Source organism: Lolium rigidum, chromosome 4 (genome assembly GCF_022539505.1).
Source record: "Lolium rigidum isolate FL_2022 chromosome 4, APGP_CSIRO_Lrig_0.1, whole genome shotgun sequence".
NCBI classification, from domain to species: Eukaryota; Viridiplantae; Streptophyta; class Magnoliopsida; order Poales; family Poaceae; genus Lolium; species Lolium rigidum.
The window spans coordinates 265,271,891-265,297,810 of record NC_061511.1 but is presented as its reverse complement, the minus strand read 5'-3'; the positions used below and the strand labels follow the sequence as shown (position 1 = coordinate 265,297,810).

The 25,920-nt window shown below is 43.9% G+C and overlaps 2 protein-coding genes and 1 non-coding gene across 3 annotated transcripts; 1 reads left to right on the top strand and 2 right to left on the bottom strand.

Moving 5' to 3' along the window:
• Nucleotides 1–12,029: 12,029 nt before the first annotated feature.
• On the bottom strand, nt 12,030–12,824 carry LOC124648720 (uncharacterized protein At5g39865-like). Its single transcript, XM_047188433.1, has 2 exons — nt 12,591–12,824; nt 12,030–12,518 (listed from the first exon to the last, which is right to left on the bottom strand). The coding sequence occupies exons 1-2, from the start codon at nt 12,822–12,824 to the stop codon at nt 12,030–12,032; spliced, it is 723 nt and encodes a 240-aa protein (XP_047044389.1).
• A 5,509-nt stretch (nt 12,825–18,333) lies between these two features.
• TRNAG-UCC lies at nt 18,334–18,405 on the bottom strand. Its single transcript has one exon. It is a non-coding gene; the product is annotated as a tRNA-Gly (tRNA).
• Nucleotides 18,406–18,830: 425 nt separating this feature from the next.
• Nucleotides 18,831–25,648, top strand: LOC124707664 (cleavage and polyadenylation specificity factor subunit 2). The gene is made up of 18 exons (XM_047239326.1): nt 18,831–19,005; nt 19,666–19,834; nt 20,028–20,124; nt 20,207–20,333; nt 20,414–20,529; nt 20,634–20,728; nt 20,806–20,957; nt 21,143–21,200; nt 21,266–21,373; nt 21,780–22,032; nt 22,407–22,588; nt 22,874–22,969; nt 23,084–23,182; nt 23,582–23,713; nt 24,014–24,058; nt 24,582–24,746; nt 24,892–24,966; nt 25,364–25,648. Exons 1-18 carry the CDS (start codon nt 18,857–18,859, stop codon nt 25,460–25,462), a joined length of 2,217 nt encoding a protein of 738 aa, XP_047095282.1. The 5' UTR covers nt 18,831–18,856; the 3' UTR covers nt 25,463–25,648.
• Nucleotides 25,649–25,920: the final 272 nt, after the last annotated feature.

The window sequence follows — 25,920 nt, the reverse complement described above, 5'->3', positions numbered from 1 at the left end:
ACATGTAGCATTTTCCGTTTCCAACCATATAATAATTAACGAAGCGATTTCAACCTTCGCCATGAAAATTAAAAGCTAAGAACACATGTGTTCATATGAACCAGCGGAGCGTGTCTCTCTCCCACACAAGCATTTATTCAAACAAAAACACAAACAAAAGCACACAGACGCTCCAAGTAAAGTACATAAGATGTGACCGAATAAAAATATAGTTTCAAGAAAAGAAACCTGATAAGTTGTCGATAAAGAAGGGGATGCCTTGGGCATCCCCAATCTTAGATGCTTGAGTCTTCTTGAAATATGCAGGGATGAACCACCGGGGCATCCCCCAGCTTAGACTTTTCACTCTTCTTGATCATAATATATCATCCTCCTCTCTTGACCCTTGAAAACTTCCTCCACACCAAACTCGAAACAAACTCATTAGAGGGTTAGTGCATAATCAAAAACTCACATGTTCAGAGGTGACACAATCATTCTTAACACTTATGGACATTGCCCAAAGCTACTGGAAGTTAATGGAGCAAAGAAATCCATCCCACATAGCAAAAGAGGCAATGCGAAATAAAATGCAGAATCTGTCAAAACAGAACAGTCCGTAAAGACGAATTTTAAAAGGGCACCAGACTTGCTCAAATGAAAATGATCAAATTGGATTAAAGTTGCGTACATATCTGAGGATCACTCACGTAAATTGGCATAATTTTCTGAGTTACCTACAGAGAATTTTGCCCAGATTCGTGACAGCAAAGAAATCTGTTTCTGTGCAGTAATCCAAATCTAGTATGAACCTTACTATCAACGACTTTACTTGGCACAACAAAACACTAAACTAAGATAAGGAGAGTTTGATACAGTAGTAAACAACTTCCAAGACACAAATATAAAACAAAGTACTGTAGCAAAATAACACATGGGTTATCTCCCAAGAAGTTCTTTCTTTATAGCCATTAAGATGGGCTCAGCAGTTTTAATGATGCACTCGCAAGAAATAGTAGTTGAAGCAAAAGAGAGCATCAAGAGGCAAATTCAAAACACATTTAAGTCTAACATACTTCCTATGCAAAGGAATCTTGTAAATAAACAAATTCAAGAAGCATAATGCAACAAGCATAGAAAAACTAGACAAGCTCAACTTCAAGATTTTAAGCATATAGAGAGGTGTTTTAGTAACATGAAAACTTCTACAACCATATTTTCCTCTCTCATAATAATTTCCAGTAGCAACATGAGCAAACTCAACAATATAACTATCACATAAGGCATTCTTATCATGAGTCTCATGCATAAAATTATTACTCTCCACATAGGCATAATCAATTTTATTAGTTGTAGTGGGAGCAAATTCAACAAAGTAGCTATCATTATTATTCTCATCATCAAATATAGGAGGCATATTGTAATCATAATCAAATTTATCCTCCATAACAGGCGGTACTAAAAGACTACTATCATTATAATCATCATAAATAGGAGGCATATCATAATCAACATAAACTTTCTCCTCAATACCCGGAGGGCTAAAGAGATCATTTTCATCAAAACTGACCTCCCCAAGCTTAAATTCTTCCATAGCATTAGCAACAATGGTGTTCAAAGCATTCATACTAATAACATTCCCATTAGCATGCATAAGTTCCATGGGTTTTTTAATTTTCTCTTCAAACACATCATGTCCTAATTCAAGATAAAGTTCATAAAGATCTCTCATTGTGTTGTTCTCCATTAGGAATAACTAGTGTAAACAAGAAACAAAAAGATGCAATTGTAGGATCTAAAGGAAATAGCTTCGAGCACACACACAACGGCAACAGAAAAGTACTTAGTTACCTCGGACCGGAGTATGAGTGCCTTTTACCTTTCCTCCCCGGCAACGGCGCCAGAAAATAGCTTGATGTCTACGGGTGCTTCTATTCTTGTAGACAGTGTTGGGCCTCCAAGAGCAGAGGTTTGTAGAACAGCAGCAAGTTTCCCTTAAGTGGATCACCCAAGGTTTATCGAACTCGGGGAGGAAGAGGTCAAAGATATCCCTCTCATGCAACCACCGCAACCACAAAGCAAGAAGTCTCTTGTGTCCCCAACACACCTAATAGGTGCACTAGTTCGGCGAAGAGATAGTGAAATACGAGTGGTATGAATAAGCGGTAGCAACGGCACCGAGAAAAGTGCTTTGCCCGGGACGATAAACAAGCGAGTAGTAACGTAGCGATGAGTAACGCGATAAAAACAATAAACAAACGGAGATTCGATGCTTGGAAGCAAGGCCCGGGGATCCTACTTTCACTAGTGGACACTCTCAACATTGATCACATAACAGAATAGATAAATGCATACTCTACACCCTCTTGTTGGATGATGAACACCATTGCGTAGGATTACACGAACCCTCAATGCCTGAGTTAACAAGCTCCACAATTTAATGTTCATATTTAAATAACCTTAGAGTGCATGAAAGATCAACACGACTAAACCAAGTACTAATGTAGCATGCACACTGTCACCTTCACGCTACGAAAGGAGGCATAGATCACATCAATACCATCATAGCAATAGTTAACTTCATAATCTACAAGAGATCATAATCATAACCTACGCCAAGTACTAACACGGATGCACACACTGTCACCATTACACCGTGCAGGGAGGAATAGAATACTTTAATAACATCACTAGAGTAGCACATAGATGAATAGTGATACAAAACTCATATGAATCTCAATCATGTAAAGCAGCTCATGAGATTATTGTTTTGAGGTACATGGGAGAGAGATGAACCACATAGCTACAGCGGAGCCCTCAGCCTCGGGGGTGGATTACTCCCTCCTCATCATGGAGGCAGCGATGGCGGTGAAGATGGCGGTGAAGACGGCGGTGGAGATGGCTCCGGGGGCAATTCCCCGTCCCGGCAGGGTGCCGGAACAGAGAGTTCTGTCCCCCGAATTGGACTTTCACGATGGCGGCGGCTCTGGATGGTTTTCTCTGTTTTCGTCCGATTCCGAGAATATTTCCTTACTAGGATTTCTGAAACCAAAAACAGCAGAAAACAGCAACTGGCCCTTCGGCATCTTGTCAATAGGTTAGTTCCGGAAAACGCATAAATATGATATAAAGTGTGAACAAAACATGTAGGTATTGTCATAAAACAAGCATGGAACATCAGAAATTATAGATACGTTGGAGACGTATCACACTCCAATTCTTCTTGCATAGCAATTACCCAATCCGGATCAACCAAGGCTTCATGTACCTTGAGTGGTTCAAAACTAGACACAAAAGCATGGTGTTGACAATAAGTGATAAGTAATGCATGGTGTCTACGAGTTACCACTCCTCTTGAGATGCTACCAAGGACTTGATCTACTTTCATGTCACTTGCCCTCGTAGCGGCCTTGATCTTCCGAATGGTTCCTTCATGATCAATAAATTCATCTCTTGCTAGTGCTTGAACATGAGGGATCACTTGAGCTTGATCATGAGTTGAAGATGTTTCTTGATCATCATCATGGTCTTGCTCCGTGGAATGAGGACTTTCTTCTTGTTCTTCGGAATGTGACTCATCTTGAGTGGAGGATGGTTCTTGAGTTGCACTTGATGGTTCGGCTTGAGTTGAGCTAGGCTCCACTTGAGCCGTGCTTGATACTTCTATTCCATCATCTTGATCATCATTATGAATTTCCATGGGCCGAATGTGTCCAATGCCCATATGCTTGATGGCACTAGATGGATCATCATCATTACCTGCAACACATGGAACAACTTGCTCCACTTGGGAGCCATTATCCTCCAAGAACACCATGTCACAAGATACTTCAATAGTCCCAGTGGACCGGTTGTAGTATCTATAGGCGTGAGAGTTCTCCGCATAACCAACAAATATGCCCTCTATAGTTCTAGTTTCAAATTTACCGAGCTTTCCTTTGTTGTTCTTAACAAGACATTTGCATCCAAAGACACGAATATACGTGACATTAGGCTTGTTACCGGTAAGAAGCTCGTATGGAGTTTTGTTGTGGAGGGGACGGAGGAAAAGCCGGTTGGAGTAGTGGACGGCCGTAGAGATGGCTTCTCCCCAAAAGTTGTGGGGTGAGTTGAATTCACTCAACATGGTTCTTGCCATCTCAATGATAGTCCGGTTCTTCCTTTCAACAACACCATTTTGTTGAGGGGTGTATGGCGCCGAAAACTCATGCTTGATGCCCTCATCATCAACAAACTCTTGCATAGTATAGTTCTTGAACTCGGTGCCATTGTCGGTCCTAATCGCCTTGATCTCGGATTCATATGTACGTTGAGCTTTCTTGGCGAAGGTGATGAACTCTCTATGTGTCTCATCCTTAGACTTAAGGAGAAAGACCCAAGAGTATCTTGAGTAATCATCAACAATGACAAGTCCATACTTGCTTCCACCAAGAGTATCATAATGTGATGGCCCAAAGAGATCCAAATGAAGGAGCTCCAAAGGTCTAGATGTGGTGACAATACTCTTGATAGGATGTTTCTTCTTGAGTTGTTTTCCGGCTACACATGCACTGCATACACGATCTTTCTCAAAAGAAATGCCGGTTAGTCCAACAATGTGCTCACCCTTTAGGAGTTGTTTAAGATTTCTCATGTTAACATGACCAAGGCGGCGATGCCACAACCATCCTTCATCATGCTTGGCTGCCATTAGACATGTGGAGGGAGAGGGGCTCTCTTTCGAGAGGTCAACCACGTAAAGGTTGTTCTCCACATATCCAACAAGGACCAATTTGAGATTGTCACTCCTAAAGACTTGCACATAATACTTAGTAAAATATGAATTGTAACCGGCATCGGCAAGATGATATATAGAAAGTAAGTTATAACCAAGGTATTCAACAAGCATGACCGTCTCAAGGCACAAGTCCTTAGAGATTGCCACCTTGCCATACCCAAGTACCTTTCCCTTTGAGTTGTCACCAAAGGTGATGCTTGACTTCTTGTTGATATCCTCAATGAATTGATCAAGCACACCTCTTCCTCCGGTCATATGATTGGTGCATCCACTATCAAACACCCATTTTGGACCACCGGAGGTATATCCCTACAAAATCAAGTAGAGGATTTAGGAACCCATTGATTAATGGGTTCCTTTGCAATGGCAACAATATCTTTTGGTACCCAAATTGAGTACTCTCTATAAGCATAGCCATTAGTAGGGCCAACATAGTTAGCATAAACATCACCATAATAATCAACAAATAATGCATAGTGATCGTTTGGCCCCGTGCGGTCACCACTAGTGGCTTTGCCCCTTGAGGCTTTGCCATTATTAGTGACCTTCTTGTTCCTATCTTGAGCGGGTTTCTCCTTGTTGTAGTTCTTCTTCTTGTGAGACTTGGAAACATATCCAAGTCCAAACTTTTGATTGTTTGACCTTTGCTTACTCAAGAGGTCATCCAATCCCATCTTGTTCTTGGGGGTGGTGAACTTTGCAAGTTCCTTTGTTAACCTAACATTTTCCTCAAGAATAGATGCTTGCTCACAAGAAGATTCATTAGGATGATAGTTGAGACCATATTTAGTCACCAAGGATTCAAGATATGCATTGGTCTCAACATGCAAAGAGAGTTCCTCTTGTAAACGAACATGTTCCTCAACAAGCTTAGCATGCTCACTAGTAAAAGAAGTAGAGGAACTAGCATGCTTTTCAACAACAATGGGATCCTTCATTGATTCAAGTGCTTTTGTGTAGGTTTCTTGGAGTAGGTCATGGTTCTCTCCAAGTTTCTTGAGCTCATCCTTAACAAGCTTGTTAGCTCTTTCAAGGTGGTCAAGATCCCTAGTGAGAGAAGCATGAGCAACTTCAAGTTCCTCCTTTGAGGCATGGAGCACTTGAGTCAAAGATTGAGCCCTATCAATAGTTTCTAGGTCCTTAACTTTATCAAGTTCATAAGTTTCAATTTGTTGCTTAAGACCTTGAGATATGCACCTTTCGGTTTTTAGCTCTTGTCTTAGGAGATTGAATTTCCGTTCCTTCTCATTCAAATGATATTCTAATTCCTCAATGGACTCATCCTTTTCCTTGAGTGAGTCCATCAAGAAATCAAATTTGACAAGAGCTTCACCACGAAGGGTGCATCTAACATCATAAAGTTCCTTAAGCACAATTAATTCTTCTTGATCGTCGTTTTCATCATCAAGAACACTAGATAGGGAAGGTGGAGGTTCCATTACCTTGGTTTCCCTTGCCATAAGACAAGAGCCAATGATTGGAGAGGAGGGAGAGTCATCGGAGTCATCATCTTGAGTTGTTCTTGCCATGAAGGAAGAGCCAACATCATTCTCCGTGGAGTAATCTTTGGAGTAGTCATATGTGAAGAGTGACCCGGGCTTAGAGAAGGCTAAACCGGCCACTCCGGCCTCCTTCTCCTCATCTTCCTCTTCTTCATCGGACAAGTACTCGGCCCCAACAAAAGCTCTTCCCTTGTTCTTCTTGTACCGATCGTTCATTGGGTTCGGCTTCAATCTTGGCTTGACCCCTTTGATGAACTTTGGCTTGTCTACCCTTTTCTCATAAGGGCACTCATTTGCAAAGTGGTTATCTTCATCACAATTGTAGCAAGTTCTCTTCTTCTTCTTGTCATTGAGGAGCATTGGGAACTTCGCCTTGTACTTCTTGGCAAAGAAAGCAAAGTCGGTAGCAATGTCACTAGTTGAAGTCATCTCTTCATCTTCTTCAATTTCATAGTCTTCTTTGCTTCCATGGTCGGCTCTAGCTTTGAGAGCAAGGTTGTGTGACGCTTCATGGTTGTGTGAGGCTTCATCAACACGGTTCATTGCCTTGAGCCTCTTTCCGGCTTTGGCCATGCTTTCATTGGCGGCCACATAGGAGACTAGATCATCGGAGTTGAGATCGGTACTCTTGGTCATGATTTGCAAGTTGAGTGCAAGGTTGGTGTCTTCTTGTTTGACGGCAATCATAGCAATGACCTTGGATTGTATGAAGGCTTCGTTCATCTCGAAGCCGTCATTGTACTTCTCAGCACCAAGTCCCTTGACCCTTACTCTAAGAGCACCAAGCCTAGCATAGGCATCGGATACGGATTCTCCATCTCGAATCATGAACTGGTGGGCCTCTTGCTTTGCGGTCTCATAAAGAGCTGATTGGATCAAATCGGTTCCCTCTTGGAGTACTACGATCCGATCCCACAACTCTTTAGCGGAGACAATGTCATCGACTTGATCAAGGAGCTTGCGGTTGATGCCACTTCTAATCTTGTCACGTGCGGAGGCATTGAGTTGACGGTTGTAGAACTCGGTGGAGGTCAACCGAGTAGGATCATGTGGCTCCCGATGTCCATGAACAATGAGCTCCCATAGCTCCACACTGCAGCTGCGAATATGAGATTCCATAGCAGATTTCCAATGTGGAAAGTGAGTTCCATCAAAATGGGGAACGGTCCCACTATGGTTTATATGAGGCATGGGTGAAGTGTTTTTGGGATAGTCATGGTTAACATCATGGTAGGTTTCCTTAGAGGCCGAAGCCCCACTAGGAGTTCCACCCGTAGTTAGGTTCTTAAGCATGGCAGTCATTTCTGTCATTTGGTTTTGTAGCTCATCCTCCTTTTTCTTCTTCTCGGCATCATATGCCAAGAATCTAGATTTCATCTCTTTAACCGAAAGGTTAGAGTCGTCATCTAGACCCTCGAAGAGTTTATCCATCTCACTCTTAAGGCGGTGAAGCCCTTAATAAGAGTCCAGGCTCGATACCAATTGAAAGTATAGAGATGGTAAACCTAGAGGGGGTGAATAGGTTTCTACTGATTTTAATTCTTTCTTTGCAATATTAGGCTTTGCGGAATATAAAGGTGAGCCTAATGCAAACTAGGTGATGCAACCTATATGAGCATACAACTAACTCAAGCACGAAGGCTCTCACGAGCGAGTTAAATCACAAGTAAGGAGTTCGGTTTAGAGATAACCGATAGCACGCGGAGACGAGGATGTATTCCCGTGTTCCCTTGCTTTGCAACAAGGTACGTCACGTTTGGAGGAGTGGAGGTCCCATGAAGGATTCCCCGCGGCACGAAGGCTCACCCTATTCTCCGGAGCCTATCCCACGAAGGAATAGCTCACTCACTTGTGGTAGACTTTGAGGCAGCCTCCAAACCTTCACAATCTTGCCCGGAGCAAATCCACAGCCCGGATGCTTCCGGACTCCTCTTGCCCACCTAGGGTTTCCACGGAAACCTAGGAAGCAAGCTTCTCGATGAATACAAGGGGGGATGAGATTTGGCTTGGTAGAACGGTAGATCGGGTCCTCCTCTAACTATTCCCCGGAGGGATTTGAGTTTGGGTGGAGGAGGAGGGAGATCTGAGGCTTTTGGTGTTTCTAGCAATGGAGTAAGAGAGAGAGAGCTCAAGAACAGCTTATAGTGTAGTGCCTAACTGTCTAGAGGTAGGAGAAGGGCTATTTATAGTGTTCTTCGAAATATGGCCGTTGGCCACTTGCCACCTCAGCTTTTCTTCGACAAACCCGGTTCAACCGGACCAGGGACCGGACTGCCTGGTGCAGAGGCCGGTCGGACCGGACCAGTGACCGGAGCTTCTTTTCGTCGTCCAGAGGCTCCTCCGGTTGGCGACCGGTTGACCGGGCCGTGCGCCGGACTCGCCGGTCTGTAGGCCGGCTGACCGGTCGGCAACCGGATTTGCTGTGTTCTTGTGAGGAGCCCGGTTGGCGACCGGTCGACCGGGTCGTGCGCCGGATGCTCCGGTTGGCGACCGGTGGACCGAGCTGCGCGCTGGACAGGCCGGTTGCTGGCCCGGTTGGACCGGGCTGCAGACCTGATTTCTGCTGTAGACCCCTTTTCGATTGTTGTTGAAGTGGGGGGTCTCCTTTAGCCTTCTTGTTTCTTTGATACACCATTTATACCTCATTGCCTAAAACCTGAGATTATCCTTATAAACATATTAGGCCAAATACTCTAGCACGGTGTCATTGTTACCAAAATAATGGATAAGGGTAAAATACCCTTACAAAGGGCTTATTAGTCGAATTGGGGATGGCTCCCTAACATCGGTATGGAATGACAGGTGGATCCCTGGAACCCGGATGATGAAGCCATCGATCCAACTGAGCAATGGGAATGATGTAGAAGCTATCAACTTAGTCGCTGGACTAATTGATCATGACATTGGCTCCTGGAAAATTGATATGGTCAGGAACAACTTCATTGCACCTGACGCTGATGCCATTCTGAATATCCTTCTTAGGCGTGCTGGTGGGGAGGACTCCTGTGCTTGGTCTCTAGAGAAATCAGGTGTGTATTCTGTAAAATCTGCGTATCGTGCTCTTATGAGTCGCAACGAGCAAGCTGCTCTAGACGAAGGGACGATAACCGAGACATCATCGACAGAAAAACAGATGTAGACTATTCTCTGAATATAAATGTGATGCCGAAGGTACGAGTCTTCTGGTGGAGGGTTCTCCGTGGCATTCTTCCCGTTGAGGCTACGCTGAAGCATCGACATATATCTCAGCTGAGCAGATGTAAAATCTGCCTCGCCAAAGATGAAGACCTTATGCATGCGCTGATCACATGTGATCATGCACAACGGTTTTGGACTGAAGCACAAGGATGGTTTGATTTTGCTCTCCCAAGACTTCATCCTCTCACTTGGTCACGGGACATTACCTGTGACTCTATGTTTTCGGATACAGATCGAGCTAAGATGATTACTACTATGTGGGCGATCTAGGGTTCTCGAAACAGTTGGACACATGATAAGGGTAGCTATGACCCTATCCAGTCTCTGAAAATGGCTAAGGAAGCTCTTGCAGTCCCGGAGGTTCCGAGGAAGATTGCTGCAACCTTGCCGGGCCATGGATGGCGACCTCCTGATGATGATCTAGTGAAAATCAACACGGATGGAGGGCTGTCGAGTGCTGTTCGCAAAGGTGGAGCGGGTGGGATTGCAAGATCTCGTGCGGGTTACCTTGGTGCCTGGAGTAAGCCCTATGAGGGCATTACTGACCCACTCATCGCAGAAACTTTGGCGCTCCGTGACGGTGTAATTTTTGCACGACTACGTGGTTATCCGAAGGTGGTGATGGAGACCGACTGCCTGGAGGTTGTTTGCCTCTGGAACACTCGCCGTGACAATCGTTCTGTCGTGGCACCCATTTTACAAGAAGTTGGAGAGCTAGTAGAGTACTTTAGTTTCTTTTCAATTCAGTTTGTACCTAGATCAGCAAATAATTCTGCCCACCTCTGTGCTAAGCTAGCTTGCACTTTGATGGTAACTAGTAGCTGGCTAGATTGTATCCCAGACTTCCTTAAGATCAGCATCATTGCTGATTCGGCGGGAGCTGCTTTAGTTGAATAAAAGCTCTCTGAATTCCCCGCAAAAAAAAGCCTAGAACAACTGCTAGCCGATCAGCAATAACTTGCCGTTCAGGCTCTTGTTACATGGGCTAGCAGAAAATTCAGCAACTTTCATCTATAATTTTATAATTTGTATGCAACTTTGATAGTAATAAGTTATCTACATATGAGACATATATCTGTGACGTGTCTGCAAGGGTGAACTAGATGTTCATATGAGAAAAAAAATTCTTGGGTAGTTTGCCTGGCCGCTGACATTTTTTCTCCCTTGTCTCGGCCCCCCTATACGGCTATACCCAAATCCTAGCTCCGCCCCTGTGTTTAGGGATCTAACATGTCCCCATTTTTCGACGAAAATCGAAACCAACATTTATTTACAGCTTTGGTATGGTTACGGGATCTGCTAGGGTTTCTTTTAGGGGGTGATTGCTTGCTCGCAAGCCCCTTTTCCGCACCCATTGAGCCAAAATTTGGTAGTTTGGTTGCCTCGCTTGCATGGAATTGCTACACCGCACAAGTTTTAAAGCAATCCAAAAGTTGGACTGGAAGACACACTCGATTCGGTCGTTTCCACGTGGACAAGTGCTGGCATGGCAAAAAAAGACGATCATATTTTCCAATCGATACGAGTGTATGACTCCGTAGCTACCAAATAATAAGGATATTTTTCTAATGGCTCCTCTAATCCTCTCCCCTTCCTTTCCTAAATCACGACTGAGCTCCTTACCCTTGACGTGCTCTACTTCCCCTTGTAGCAGCCTGCCATGGTCACCTGCACGCCGGCGAGGCTTCGCATCCGTGGTGATTTAGACAAGGAGACCATGGTTGAGACCGGCGATGCCGCCTAGGAGGAGGGAGAGGAGCATGCTGCGGACCTCGTCAAGCTCGCGGTGTAATCTTTTCCACTCTGCGTTTCTTGGATCTGGTCGGCAGTTTCCACGGAGCCCGGCTACGGAGTAGGTTTTTTTTCCAGTACTCTCTTTGTTTGTTAGCCCATGAAAAAAAATCTTACTCGATTTGTACCGTCTACCTACCACCATACTACCACCATACGAGCTGCCAAACACACGCCTCTCGTTTCAGCTCTTCATGACACATCTGTGACGGGCCGAGCATACACCGCATGGGTATATCGTGTTGGGTTCACAAACACACCAACATGGCTGGACTCTCACCTATAAGGAACCCGTGCCTCGAATTAATAACATATATGAAAAACGCACATGCAGAGACAAGAACACTGAACACGGATGTATCAAGTATACTACAGTATAAAATAGTAATATGATTGTATAATGGACCCTTGTATAATCTCACATCTTGTATGGCTCCAGGATTGGGCTCAACGAGAGGAGAAAGATTAACAGCAAAATCTTCCGAATGTTTCTAATGAAAGCGCCAAAGCTAAATTAAAACTCGAGAATCCAGATGCCAAGCCAATGATCTGCAAACTCGGTTTAAACTACTTTGACTAAATGACTAAGTATATCGAACTATTCCGCATGAACTTTTTTAACTATTCCTGCATGTAAAAGATACTACTACTAGGATCAGACAAGGCAGGACACTGACGCCTGACGGACAGAACTGAGACGTAGCTGTCGTACCGCCGGCAGTAAAGAGTTCGAGTTATTGGTGGTGAACCACAGCCACAGCCGCCGGGGACCTGGATCTGGATCAGGCGGCCGGGGGGAAGCAGGCGGGGCACCGGACGAGGCCATTCGTGTTGCAGTCGGCGCACTCGCGGAAGCGGCCGCCGACGCCGCTGATCTTCAGGGTGAACTGCTTGTGGCTCCCGCTGCAGCTGCCGCAGAGCACGAAGCGCACGCCGCGGCAGCGGGCGCAGGGGGCGGGCGCGGGCACGACGATGCGGGCGAGCTGGCCGGACTCGTGGAGGCGGCGGACCTCCTCGGCGCCGCCGAGGTGCCGGCCGCGGACGAAGAGCTGGGGCAGGGTCACGTCGGCGCGGGGGCGGCCTGGCAGGAGCGCGGCGAGCTCCGGGGCGAAGCTGGCGTCCATGGAGAGGTCGCGCTCGTCGACGGCGGCGCGCAGCCCCCGCAGGATGGCGCGCACGGCGCTGCAGTCCTCGAAGGTGCGGCGGATGGCCTGGAGCGAGGTGAAGTACAGCACCAGCCGCCCGCCTTCCTGCTCGGCGGCGGCGGCGGCCTGCGCTTCCTCTTCGCAGGCGACCTGAGTTTCCTCTTCGCAGGCGACCTGGGTTTCCTCCCCGGCGGCGACCTGCGCCGGCTGGAGGGCGCGGAGGAGCCGGAGAGCGGAGGCCGCGACGCGGAGACGATGGAAGACGCGCGGCGACGGCGCGCCGGGCTGCGGCGGGTTGGCAGCAGGCTCCGGGTGGAGCAGGGAGAGGATGTCTTTGAGGGAGGGGGTGGCGGCAGCGGCGACGAGCTCGATGGATGGGCATGGGGTGGAGGTGGAGCTGGGAGCGCGTTTCTTCACCCAGGAAGGCCACATTGGGGCGAGGCGGCGAGCGAGCGAGAACGAAGGGGACGGAACAGTGGATTTTTTTTGCCTTTGCCTTCGTGTGCTTATCGGGTTTGCTTTGCCGGCCTTGTTGGTCGTCCTGGGTGGTGGGTTTTATGGGCATTCCAGCCCATGGGAACTTTCTAAAACAGTACCTCATTCTAAAAACTACTGATTTATTACCAAATAAAAAAATGTGAAGACATAGTTCATGAATTTTCATTAATCAAATGTTTTTGAGAAACAGATAAGATAAACACAGAAGTTTGTCGCGATAAGTTTCGGTACGAGCATACAGAAACCGAAGTTTCGCGGCGTCTTTGGAATGCATTGAATCGTATCCAAACTAACAATGTACCTAACCACATTTGGATGCTCGTAAAGAGTTTCGATATTATGTCCAGGGTACTACTACAATGGCGACTTCTGGCATTTGAAACCGAGAACAATTTGATAGCTTTATGTTTTCATTTTTCTCCTACATTCTGTCATATTTGTATTTTGGTTGCATCTCGCGGTTTACGGACTTGGACTGGACAATATTCTATGTAATTCATTTTTTAAGTTTTAACCAACAAAACATTGTGTATATTAGAGGGTTATTTAGCAAATTTGGAATAAAAAAGTTTGCATAAATAATAAACTCAACATATTCAATATATTGGCAAATATAATAAGGTGTATTTATCTCGATAAGGCTCCCTCAACCTCCAGCCTATTCGAGTGTTTTAATGATGGATAATTATTTGTTTTAGCTGCGTGTAATAAATCGCGATAAGGTCTCCTCATCTTCTAAATTTTGGCCATTAGTGATGTATGCGTACCTATCGTATCCCATCTATTAGGATGTTTTAATGAGGGATGTTTAGCCATTTTGCTTGCGTGTAATCAGCCGCGATGAGATATCCTTACCCTTTTATGTCGTACCCACATTGATGCACCCCAAAATACGGTACGAGTACCAAGTTTAGATGTACATAAATCGATAATCCATGGCATGTTTTGACGACGAAAGTCAGCTTGAGGTTTGTATGTATTTATATAACCAACTCAATCTATCCATGAAGCCCGCAATTGCGTTGAATGTATATTCCGGCGAGAGAATTTACCTATAGTTTATTCATAAGCAAATAAATCAAGGGATACTAACCATTAGACCACGTTGTTTCTCTAAAAAAAAATTACAGGTGCCTACTAACTGTGAGATGTTGATTCTCAAAGTGAACCTCGAAATTTCATGTGTTCATGGTTTCCATGTATCCTTCTATTTTTGTGTAACCATTGTGTTTTGGCATAGGGATTTTTCCATCCAGGTTGGTCCTGAGCATGTTTTTATTGTTCACAAATCGCGACAATGTGATATGTACTATATTCATATGAATATACCGGGAACTCACCGGTGGACCGAGCAAGACGTGAAAAAAACCCTCAACAATATCCTCCTATACAAGTATCTATATATATAGGTGAGCATTTTCTTTCTTTTTTATAAGAAAGATACCACACGACCTGTGGGTTCATTGGGAAATTGTACTATGATACAACATGATAATCATCCATTGCATCACGAAGAATGTCACTAAAAAGTATATGGGATCAACAACTATACGGAACAAAACTACGCTACAATTTCCATATAACTTGATAAATGACATATGGGGAACATCATCCAGAACAAATGTGTAAAAAAAAGAAGCATAAGGATTAACACATAACTGTAAGGATACACTGCCACTATATGTCATTTTGGTAATTAATGACAATCCATATGAACTAATGTTTGCATTGACTTTTATATGAAGGACTATTCCATAGCTATTACTTGAAGACCATGCTGGATTTAAGTGTGGATGTCGTGAAGACAAAGATATACCTTGTGCATTGGCGTCAAAAATATCGATTTGAATAGAAGAATATGATGTGATCAAGATCTTGAGAGTTTGATTTCAAGAGATGAACTCAATATCTGGCTCTAAGCCGGTATCATGATAGACTCACGAGTTGAGCTATGGTTTTCTGACTAAGGTTTATAGCATGCAATCAAATGAATAATTCTTTATGTACCGCAAGATATTGTGATAGATCATGAGAAGATACAAGGTTGGCTAAAACTAAGAGCGAAAATTAGATTCAAGTTGGCCAACACGTACATGAAACATAAAGAATGTACTACATGGGACCATGTGATCTTGTGGTGTGATAATCTATGTCAATTATAGTTTGTGAACTAATCCATCATATATGTTTATTTGTGTTGTTTATGTGGGTTAGGTATCTTTTCATGGGGATGCATCAAAAGCAAGATCTCATATAGCCCTCTAGAGGATGAGATTAAGTGGTGATCATCATCAAGGTTGAGAAGGCAAGTTCAAGATGAGCATATCAAGAATATCATACATGAAGCTTGCCGTCCATTTGGGATAATGGACATTTGAAGATGTGATTTAACGAAGCTACCCAATAGTGGTGTATGGAGGAGAAAATTATGAATCGTCACGACGACAAAAATGATCCAGTGAAGCTTTCCATGTTGAATGGAGCTTGAAGCGTTCTCATCAAGATCAAGCAGGATGCCTGATACATCTCAAATGTATTTAATTTTCCAAATACTTTGCTCTATGATTTGCTCCGGAATCTCACCATACTTGAATAAAACTGCTGAATGACGTTGTTTTTAGTAAAAGTCTTCTTTTTGTCTATTTTCGCAGGAAATAAAATCGAGAAAAATATCACGCAAAATTTTCACGGAAATAAGGATATTGGGCATTGGAACATCACGAGAGGAGCCACGAGGCTCAAGCGAGTATCGGCCGCACCACGCCACCCAAGCCCGTTTGGCCCTCGGACCTCGTCTCGCCTCCTCCTTTCGTGTACCTCCTTATATACTCCTAAATTCTATCCTCCCAGGAGGACGTACATAGCTTTTTGCAAAACAGAGCATCGTCACCACCATGATCTTTGTTTCGGGGTTAGATTGGTCCTGGTCTCCATGCCAGAGTGGGGATTTCAACGCCATTTTCTCCACCATCATCATCAACACACTTTGACAAGGTATTAACTTGTCAATGCCTACGTGTTGTAGACTAGAGTTTCGTTGGATGTAGAGGGCAAGTAGATCTCGAAGGTTTCAGCCGAAAAGTACTCGACGATATGAAAACTAGGGTTTGTGAGACAATGATTCGATCCTCTCTTTGTCCCTTGACCCCCCCCCCTTATATAGGAGGCGGAGCCGAGGGATTCATAATACACAAGTTACAGAGTCCGGGAGGGTTTCCAACTCATCCCGCAAGATTACAAGTATTGCTTCCTAATACAACTCTAGCTTTCCTTAATAATAATTTGGGCTTCCGATTATTCTTATCCTTCGGGTCGTGGGCCTTCAGTAAACCCCGGGTACCATCTTCGGCAGGCCCACTGGGGATGCCTATGTCACCGTCTGCATCAACCATATGCTCACTCTCCATCACCATGAGTGAGTAACTCTATGTAGAGGGGGGTTTCGACGCAAAAATATTTATCTATTTTACTGAATACAAAATAGTATTTATCGTTGACTGAACTGTTTTGTCGAAAACATTCAGGATGTTTCATTATAACTGTTTCTATGTCCACCTAGATGCCTGCCACTATCAATTGATGCATTTTCCATTATTTTGATTGTGGCTGACAACATTTCATTTGTGGTACCAATTATACTGGGTTTTAAGAATTTCTCTTAGACTGCAAGAGAGCTTGTGCATGGAATGCAGAAGATAGACAACACCTGAGATAATTGTGCGCTGCCATGTTTACTTCTCCGGAGTTTTAATTTCGCATGATGATCAAGGATTCTAAGAAAACAAAACTGCAGACATTGCATCAATTGTTTGTTGTCAAAACAGGCAGTGGGTTCAAGCTTATCTAGAACAATGTGAAAGGCTCCAAGATTCATGTAAGCTCTATGGATTATCTGTCAGGATTATGGTCATGCATTTTTGTGAGCGACAACTAATTATATCCTTTAATGTTAGTTCTGGGTCCCAATTTCTAGAGTACTTTTTTTTTTCTTCTTCAGAACACGCCAAAGGCTTGCTTGTCATTTTGATAAAGAGTATACCTGAAGTAATGGACACAGGGTTGGTGTAAAACTCAAGCCATGGAAATTTTTTAATCGGCCCATATCATTTGTTGAGAAATTATTTCTTCCCGCGCTCTACATTCAGCAACATATTTTAATCACAGTTGTGATTTGCTCAGTGAGTTGCTAGAGTTTCTTGTTGTTCATGCATGTTAGTGAAAAAGGCGGTTATAATTGTGTAGAAGCCATGTGTACAGTGGTAATGTTTTTTTTTTACAATGTGATTTAATTATACTTCTGTAGTCTTCATACATGTTCTGTTTGTAGCTCGTACACAACTTGAAGGCCGGGTCCAGTTTCTGATGGAGAAGAAAGAAGCGGTTCTTCTCTTTGGTTAGAGCATGTCTAACAGACTCCCTAAATTTCCGCTCCGTAAAACATGTGTAGAGGACCCTGTATATAAAACGCGAGTACTTTTAACCGGACAAAAACGCCTCCCGTCTAGCAGTCCCCGTATACGAAAACTGTAAAAGAGGAATATGCTTCTTTTTTCATCTCTTCGCGCCGCGGCCCCGCCGCCGGACTCCGCCGCCCCGCACCACCGGACATGCCGCCCCGAGCTGCTGCCACGCGCCGCCCCGCCGCCTCGCCCCGCTTCTCGGGCCGCGGGCGGCCCCGTCGCCTTCCGCCGCCTCGGGCCGCCATGGCCCCCGTCGCCTTGTGCCGCCTCGGGCCGCCATGACCCCCGTCGCCTTGTGCCGCCTCGGGCCGCCATGGCCACCTCGGCCCTGCCCCGTCGCGGCGCACCCGCCCTGCCCGCGCCGGCGCCGGTTCCGCCCCGTCCCCGCCGGCTCCGCCCCGAGTGGGAGAACGCGGAATTTTGCTTCAAAATTCATCTAGTTTTTTCATTATTTGATAGAAATCTTGATGGGTTGAAAGAAATTGGTAGAGATTTGATAGAATTTAGAGCTCGTTGGCTGGAATTGGTCGCCGGAGTGGAGTTTGTTTGGCGGCGGCGCGGCGAGGTCCGGTGGTGCAGAGTGCAGTTTTCACCCCCTACAAGCCCCTCCACCCTCTATAAGTAAGGGGCGAGGGAGAAAATTCCCAGGACCCTGTATATTTTAGATACGGGGTGAACCGTTTAGGGGTCTGCTAGACGGCCATTTTCGCCCGCACCCCGTATACCGCCGGAATTATACAAGTCCGGCGTGGTTTAGGGGGTCTGTTAGACATGCTCTTAGAAGTTAGAACAAGTTTGAGATCTTTTGCATTCAAGCTATATACGTATATAGCCGATCTGATGCTTCCAATTTTATTCTAAACATCACATGTGTTCTTTCTCCTCCGAACAAAAAGCTTGGAAAAACATGTTATATAGTGCTTAATTACTGGTTATAGCAAAAATCTAGACCAAGAGGGGATTCAGCCAACACAAAAACAAAATGCGTCTGCCGGGAGTCGAACCCGGGTCTATTGCTTGGAAGGCAATTATCCTAACCGTTGGACTACAGACGCAAGGTGTTTTCCGAAGTTAAAACAATCTATAGAAACCAAAGTTCCCGGTAATAAGCGTACGCGCGCGACATGTAATACCATACCGTTCTCCTTCTCCCCTCTTTCTCACAAGCCACGAGTCAAGACCCGCCTGCTGCGACTGCAAGGCGAGCATCAAAAGTCAGCCAGGGCAGAGGCAACTAGCAATGGTATCGCCATTCCCGTTAAAGAAGCATCAATTTTTTTTTGAGTCAATGAAGAAGCATCAATTGATCGACCCATACGGACCGAATTGCCATCCAGAGCCCATCACAGCCCGGCCCAGTTTCACTCACGCACCTTCCTCCATCTATACTGTCCAGCGAATGGGCTGGGCCGGGTTCCCGACTTCGGTCACAAACGCGCCGCCCGAAACCGCCGGTCGGACTCCACTCTCCACCTCGCCGTCTTCGCCGTCGCCGCCGGCCAAGGGATGGGGACGTCGGTGCAGGTGACGCCGCTGAGCGGCGCGTACGGCGAGGGCCCCCTCTGCTACCTGCTCGCCGTCGACGGCTTCCGCTTCCTCCTCGACTGCGGCTGGACCGACCACTGCGACCCCGCCGTGCTCCAGCCCCTCGCAAGGTACCCCGCCAGCACCTACCTGTCCCAGCATTCGTTCCGCCCCCCGCGAGCTTGCTTGCTCGTACACTCGGTTGTCTCGGTTGTCGGTGCTATCATGCCTGCGTGTTCGTTGGTGAGGTTGCCTCGCCGGACGCGCGCCACCTGCTCGACGAATTGCGCCAGCTAGGGAATTGACTTGTTGAATCGAGCGAATATTATTTCTATGTGTGTCAGTGTGCATGTGTTTATGTTAATTTGCACAAATTTAGGCGCAGGCATGCATCCATATCATGGAATACCAACTAGCAAGGGGTGTGTTCCAGGGGCAGACCCAGGATGAGAATTGAGAGGGGGCAATAAACCACTCTTTATGCTTGCTTTTACAAGGAGATAAGAGATTCTAGTGGGGACAGTTTCCCCCCAATACGTTGACTCTGCCCATGGTGTGTTCACCGTTAATCATGAATGTGTCACTGTAATTAATAAGCATCAGTAGATAACCTCTGACATGTACTCTCAGGCTGTTATACTTGCATTTCATTGTCCTCAGCGGAGAAATTTGTTTTGTTTGTTTTCCTTACCGACGAAGCAACATCACATGGATTTAGTAGCTCATTTCAGTCCAAACATATTGAATTTTGTTTTTACTTATGCAGATGAGTATGTCTCGTATCTTTTCAGGGTTGCGCCAACAATAGATGCCGTTCTTCTGTCTCACCCTGACATGATGCATCTGGGAGCTTTGCCCTATGCTATGAAACATCTTGGATTATCTGCACCAGTGTATGCGACAGAACCTGTGTTTAGGCTTGGACTTTTGACTATGTATGATTATTTCCTATCTCGATGGGTAAGCTTCTTTTGCGACCATTGTTGTAATTCGTAACTGTTTGTGCTTGTCTAACCATATGTGTTTCCAGTATACATATCCTCCTTGTTAATTGCATCGGAACCTCACCAAATAGACGCCCGCCTACATTGTCGTTTCTCACTCTTCATCGTTCATGGAGGACTCTTACCAATTTTTAATGCCTCTTTCGCAGCAAGTTGCAGACTTTGACTTGTTCACTTTGGATGATATAGATGCTGCATTCCAGAATGTCGTCAGGCTGAAATACTCACAAAACCACCTTCTTAAAGGTTAGTGAGATCATGTTGATGTACACCACTTCAGTATGCTCAGCTAGTCAGCTGTATTCTCTCAGTAACCGTTTCTTGGCAGATAAAGGTGAAGGAATAGTGATTGCACCGCATGTGTCTGGGCATCTTTTGGGTGGTACAGTATGGAAGATAACAAAAGATGGGGAGGATGTCATCTACGCTGTTGATTTCAACCACCGAAAAGAGAGGTTAGATCCTCTGTTGTGTCTGTCCTGTACAGATTTTGTACTCTGTAGCTTAAATAGCTAACACCGATGTGCCTTTTCAGACATTTGAATGGTACTGCCCTTGGATCTTTTGTACGGCCAGCTGTTTTGATTACTGATGCTTACAATGCCTTGAACAATCAAGTCTACAAAAGGCAGCAGGATCAAGATTTTATTGGTACATTGCTGGACTAGCTACCAAATCATTACTTGTTTGCAGGTTATTTTCCTTGCATTATATATCAAAAGCTCTTAGTTGAAGTGTCACCCTGTTCTATGCAGATTCAATGGTGAAAGTTCTATCAAATGGTGGTAGCGTGTTACTGCCTGTTGATACAGCCGGTAGAGTGCTAGAACTTCTTTTAATAATGGAGCAGGTGAAATCGTCATTTATTATCACTGTACTCTTTTATCCTGTCATGCTATGCTAACTTCTTATCTCCTTGCCTTTCAGTACTGGGCTCAACGACATTTGGTCTATCCTATCTACTTTCTGACAAATGTTTCTACAAGTACTATTGATTTTGTCAAGAGTTTTCTTGAATGGATGAGTGATTCAATCTCAAAGTCTTTTGAACACACTAGAGATAATGCCTTTTTATTAAGGTATACCGTTTACCTTGACATGAACATGCTTTCCCTCTGTTGCTCCAGTGGAGGAACAGATATATTCTTTCTTTGGAGTTCTGTTCTTAGAATATTGTGATCAGAGCCTTTTTAAATTTATTTTCTAGGCTGTCCAATTGTCCATGTGATCCTTGTGTTATTTCTTAGAACTGTCTCTGTTGCAGATATGTTTCACTGATAATTAACAAAGAAGAGCTGGAGAAACTGGGAGATGCTCCAAAGGTTAGAGTAACAATGTATATGTCTACCATACTTTTGGAACCTTGAAGTTAACAGATACTTAGCAGGTGGTTCTAGCGTCCATGTCAAGCTTGGAGGTTGGCTTTTCTCATGACATATTTGTTGATATGGCAAATGAAGCAAAAAACCTGGTGCTTTTTACTGAGAAAGGACAGGTACATCCATTTGTTCAGCTTCTCCAAATGGATCACAGTTCTCTTCAATCTTCACATATCTTCAGTAGCTTGCCACCCTAAATAAATAGTTATAGGAATTATGGAGATTTGAAGGTATAAATGACTAGAGGCCTTGATAACACATAGTTGAAACTTTGGATATGTAAAGAGCATGAGCCAAAGTTGCTTTAAGTGAAATCATCCGCTGAATTGATCTTTTATTCCTGATGGAAAAGAAATTATAAAGCCTCACTTCTCCAAAATTTACCATTATCTCTGTGTCATGTTCCATAGTTGACTGCAAAGAATGATGAAATGTCTTCGTTTATTTCATTTAGTAGCAGAATTCGTGCATTGGATGTCTATGCATAAACAAATGTCTGATTAGAAAATTTTGGCATTCCAGTTTGGGACTCTTGCTCGCATGCTTCAAGTGGATCCACCCCCCAAAGCTGTAAAAGTGACTATGAGCAAACGAATTCCTTTAGTTGGTGATGAGCTGAAAGCTTATGAAGAGGAACAAGAACGGGTAAAAAAGGAAGAAGCGCTAAAGGCTAGCCTCAGCAAGGAGGAGGAGCTAAAGGCTTCTCAGGGATCAAATGCAAAGGCTTCTGCTCCCATGGCTGTCGATGCAAGCTTGTCTTGTAAATCATCCAATGGTATAAGATTTTTTTCTCTTGATGATCCAAATGGTATAAGATGGTTACACATTTTTCGGAGCATACGTGGGCTATCTTACCTAATCATATCACATTTGCAATGGCATATTATAGTTTGGAATATTATATATTTCCTGATAGCCACTTTTAGTTCATCTAGAAAAGTTTCTCTTACTCTGTTTATATGACTATTCTACTTCTCCTTTTCTGCCTGTCTTGTGTTTTGATCTGATGTAGTTCAATATCCCTGTTTCATTCTTATTCACTGTACCGAACAAGCAAAACGATGGTAACATATCTGTTTTATGTAGTTTTTTTTTTGGGTATCTGTTGTATGTAGTTAACTGCCCTTCTTTACTTTCTGGTTCCATCAGCTGGCTCAAATGTTGGCGGGAGTGTGGATATTCTAATTGATGGATTTGTCCCTCCGGCGACCAGTGTTGCTCCTATGTTTCCTTTCTTTGAAAATACTGCTGACTGGGATGACTTCGGTGAGGTTATCAATCCTGATGATTATATGATGAAACAAGATGAAATGGATAATAATTTGATGCTCGTAAGTTCGCTTATGCACTTGCTGTTCCTTTTGACTACTCAGTTTGTGTTTAGACTTTAGTCCATTGTCACTTAGTTGCATGCCTGTCATTATGATTATTGTGCCACTGTCATTTCTTTGGAGACTGTTTCCCTTATTGAAAACTGCAAGAAACTTTAAATGAAGTGGAAAACAGATGGAACTTCCTTTCCAACTTCAGCGGTGTTCATTTGTTTTTACTTAAGGTGAAGTGGTCTTATATAGTTTAGATTTACTCTAGGTTATTAAGGGCATGTTTTCTCTCAGGGTGCTGGAGATGGTATGGATGGTAAGCTTGATGAGGGATCAGCACGCCTGCTCCTTGATTCAGCACCATCAAAAGTGATTTCAAATGAGATGACAGTAAGTTCTCTTCTGTCTCTTTTATTTAGTATCTGCATCTATATCAAAGTGATAGCCTTACGTCTATCTAGATTGAATTTTTCCATCTGTTTAAGAATATTTGGCATTTTTCAGGTGCAAGTGAAGTGCTCATTGGCATATATGGACTTTGAAGGTCGGTCCGATGGCCGTTCCGTAAAATCAGTTATTGCTCATGTGGCCCCACTGAAACTTGTACGTGTCTTCAGTTAGAATATTTTACTGTACAGTATGTATGGCTTTGATCTTACAGTTTTAACTCATTTGCTCCCTTTTGATTTTTCTGTTCACTCATGTCATTTGTCCTTTTCATAGTTAAAGATATCTCTGAATTCTCTCTGAGACTATGTTCTGAAGCACTTGCATTATTGAATCCATATATCATGTGAATCTCACTTTGCATGTCTATCCACTCGAAGGTGGGCATGCCACCATAGACTTTGTGTAGATAATTACTTTGGTGATTCTTTTTTTTTTTGGTTTACCATGTGACGTGTGTGATATCAGCGACCTGCAGTTGCAGTGGTTGTGATCAGTACTTGCGCTGTATGTGAAATCTGTAGCACATCCTGAACCTCTTCTCATACTTTCCAGGTTTTGGTGCATGGATCTGCAGAAGCTACTGAACATTTGAAAATGCATTGTGCGAAGAACTCAGACCTGCATGTTTATGCTCCTCAGTTAGAAGAAACAATTGATGTAACATCAGATTTATGTGCTTACAAGGTTAGTTTGTCAACTGATAAGCCCCTATATATTAGAGTTCTACTTAGGAGATTAGGAAAGTAAAGTCACCCTCAGATACTGGTGTATTAATTCTTATTCTGAAGTCACTGCACCCACCATCATGATTCTCCGGATTAGTGAATAATAGGCATTGTCAATTACTGAAGTCATTGCACCATCATGATGCTCAATATTTGTATATGCCATTGTTTATTTAAGCATGGAGGCTAATGTAAGTTTGCTACCAATCAAATAGGTATATACATACTTGCTAATTTTGTCTGACTTATGAAATTTCAGGTACAACTTTCAGAGAAGTTCATGAGCAATGTCATTTCTAAGAAGGTACGAGCTATATTTGATTCCTTTATTGTTAATTAATTTCATCTCTTCACTGATGTTAAAGTCATCTTGATGTGGAGATCGTGCCATGATATGAACTTGACTTAAGTAAAGCTAGCAATCTAATGGTTCGAGTTCTCTCTTTGAGTAGCCGAGCTCTACTCAGAGCCCATTCAGAGCTCCCCTATTAGCAAACAAAGGAAAAGACTAGAGCTCCTTTTGCTGTTACAAAACAGTGTTATTGCTTATTAACCAGGCAGCCCGTTCCATTTCCCAGCTAGTCACCAGCCATAAGAACCTAACTATTGTCTAACCCAGTAACCCCTTGAATTTGCTCATCAACTCCGAGCCAGTAACCACCAGAGACTACCTGTTCTCAGTCTATAGCCACTGACCATAGTGTTTGGCTGTTCGCCCATGTGTTTCATTTGGTTATTTGTTGATTTCTTCACTTTGGTGTTTGTTTACATCACTATGAGTTTTTACCATAATAAAACACTGGCCCTGACACTACCACTATCTGTAGTTAGGTGAGCATGAAATTGCGTGGGTTGATGCAGAAGTTGGGAAAGTGGACGAGAAGCTTACTTTGCTACCACCCTCATCAACTCCATCAGCCCATAAACCAGTTCTTGTCGGTGATCTGAAATTGGCTGATTTCAAGCAATTCCTTGCAAATAAAGGTTTACAGGTAGGCCTCTGTTTTAAATTTATGAATTTATGAATTCCTTGGTCATCCTGTCCTCCACGTTTTGGTTTCAGTATGTGCATCAAACTAATCGCTGGTCACATACTCTCAAACCATCAAGATGAAACGCTAAGAATATTTTTTGCAGGTCGAGTTTTCTGGCGGTGCTCTACGTTGTGGCGAGTACATCACGGTGCGCAAGATTGGCGATTCTAACCAAAAGGTAACTAACCACTCGATCTGCTATACATTTAGCCGTAATTCTGAGAAGCCACAATGTTTTTGCCAAACTTCGGTCTCCACGGTCCTCCTATGTCCAAGTGGTACCACAAAACAAACTCTAGAACAGGCATGACAAACCGACTCCCAGTTCATCGCGAAAGCTATCCATTTTATGCCCCCTCGATTTTGTTCGTTTACTACTTCAGTCGGTTAGGGTTTAAAAAATCCACCACAATTCGGGATAGGGTTAAAAAAACACCACAATTCAAAATTGCTCTATTTAGTGTTTTTTGCGAAAATTTTGATTGTGGTGGTATTTTAAAACCCTAGCCTGAATTGTGGTTTTTTTTGTTGCAATTTTCTCATTCGTCTCTGACACACAATGTCATGCATTGCAGGGCAGCACGGGTTCTCAGCAAATCGTGATTGAGGGCCCGCTGTGCGAGGACTACTACAAGATACGCGAGCTCCTCTACTCGCAGTTCTTCTTGCTGTAACCAAGGCTAACCTCCCGGAGCTGCACTTGTGGCAATGTTCCTGTTGTGTGATTTGTAGAAGTGACGAGTGGATAGTCAAGGGGAGACTACTAGTGATGTGTTAATTTAATCCTGGTTATTTTTCAGTTGTACTTCCTCAACCGCATTGTTCTCTTCGTTAACGCTATTTATTTGCCCATTCGTCTCGCTGGTGTTCTCTTTTGCATAGTTTCCAAGCATCAAAAAGGGTGTTGCAAGTATCCATCTGGAATTCGCCCATGGGGCCGGTGGTACTATTCCTCTTCAATATAGTTCCTGACGCTGACAAGACCGTAGTATATGGTGAAATACATACAGCAGGAAGAAGGCACTTGTTTTGTAATCTTCGTGGCATCATGCAGGTTTCATAGAAATAGGAAAATGGTGTGTCAATGCAGCAAAACCCAGATTACGTTGTTTGCATCATATACCGCCGAACT

Bases quoted from the DNA above. Each gene is read 5' to 3' on its own strand.
- LOC124648720 (XM_047188433.1), bottom strand. From the start codon at position 12,824: ATGTGGCCTTCCTGGGTGAAGAAACGCGCTCCCAGCTCCACCTCCACC. The intron at 12,519-12,590 runs GTCGCCGCCGGG...GAGGAAGCGCAG, and splicing joins GCGCCCTCCAGCCGGCGCAG to GCCGCCGCCGCCGCCGAGCA.
- LOC124707664 (XM_047239326.1), top strand. From the start codon at position 18,857: ATGGGGACGTCGGTGCAGGTGACGCCGCTGAGCGGCGCGTACGGCGAG. The intron at 19,835-20,027 runs GTAAGCTTCTTT...CCTCTTTCGCAG, and splicing joins ATTATTTCCTATCTCGATGG to CAAGTTGCAGACTTTGACTT. The intron at 22,970-23,083 runs GTAAGTTCTCTT...GGCATTTTTCAG, and splicing joins TGATTTCAAATGAGATGACA to GTGCAAGTGAAGTGCTCATT.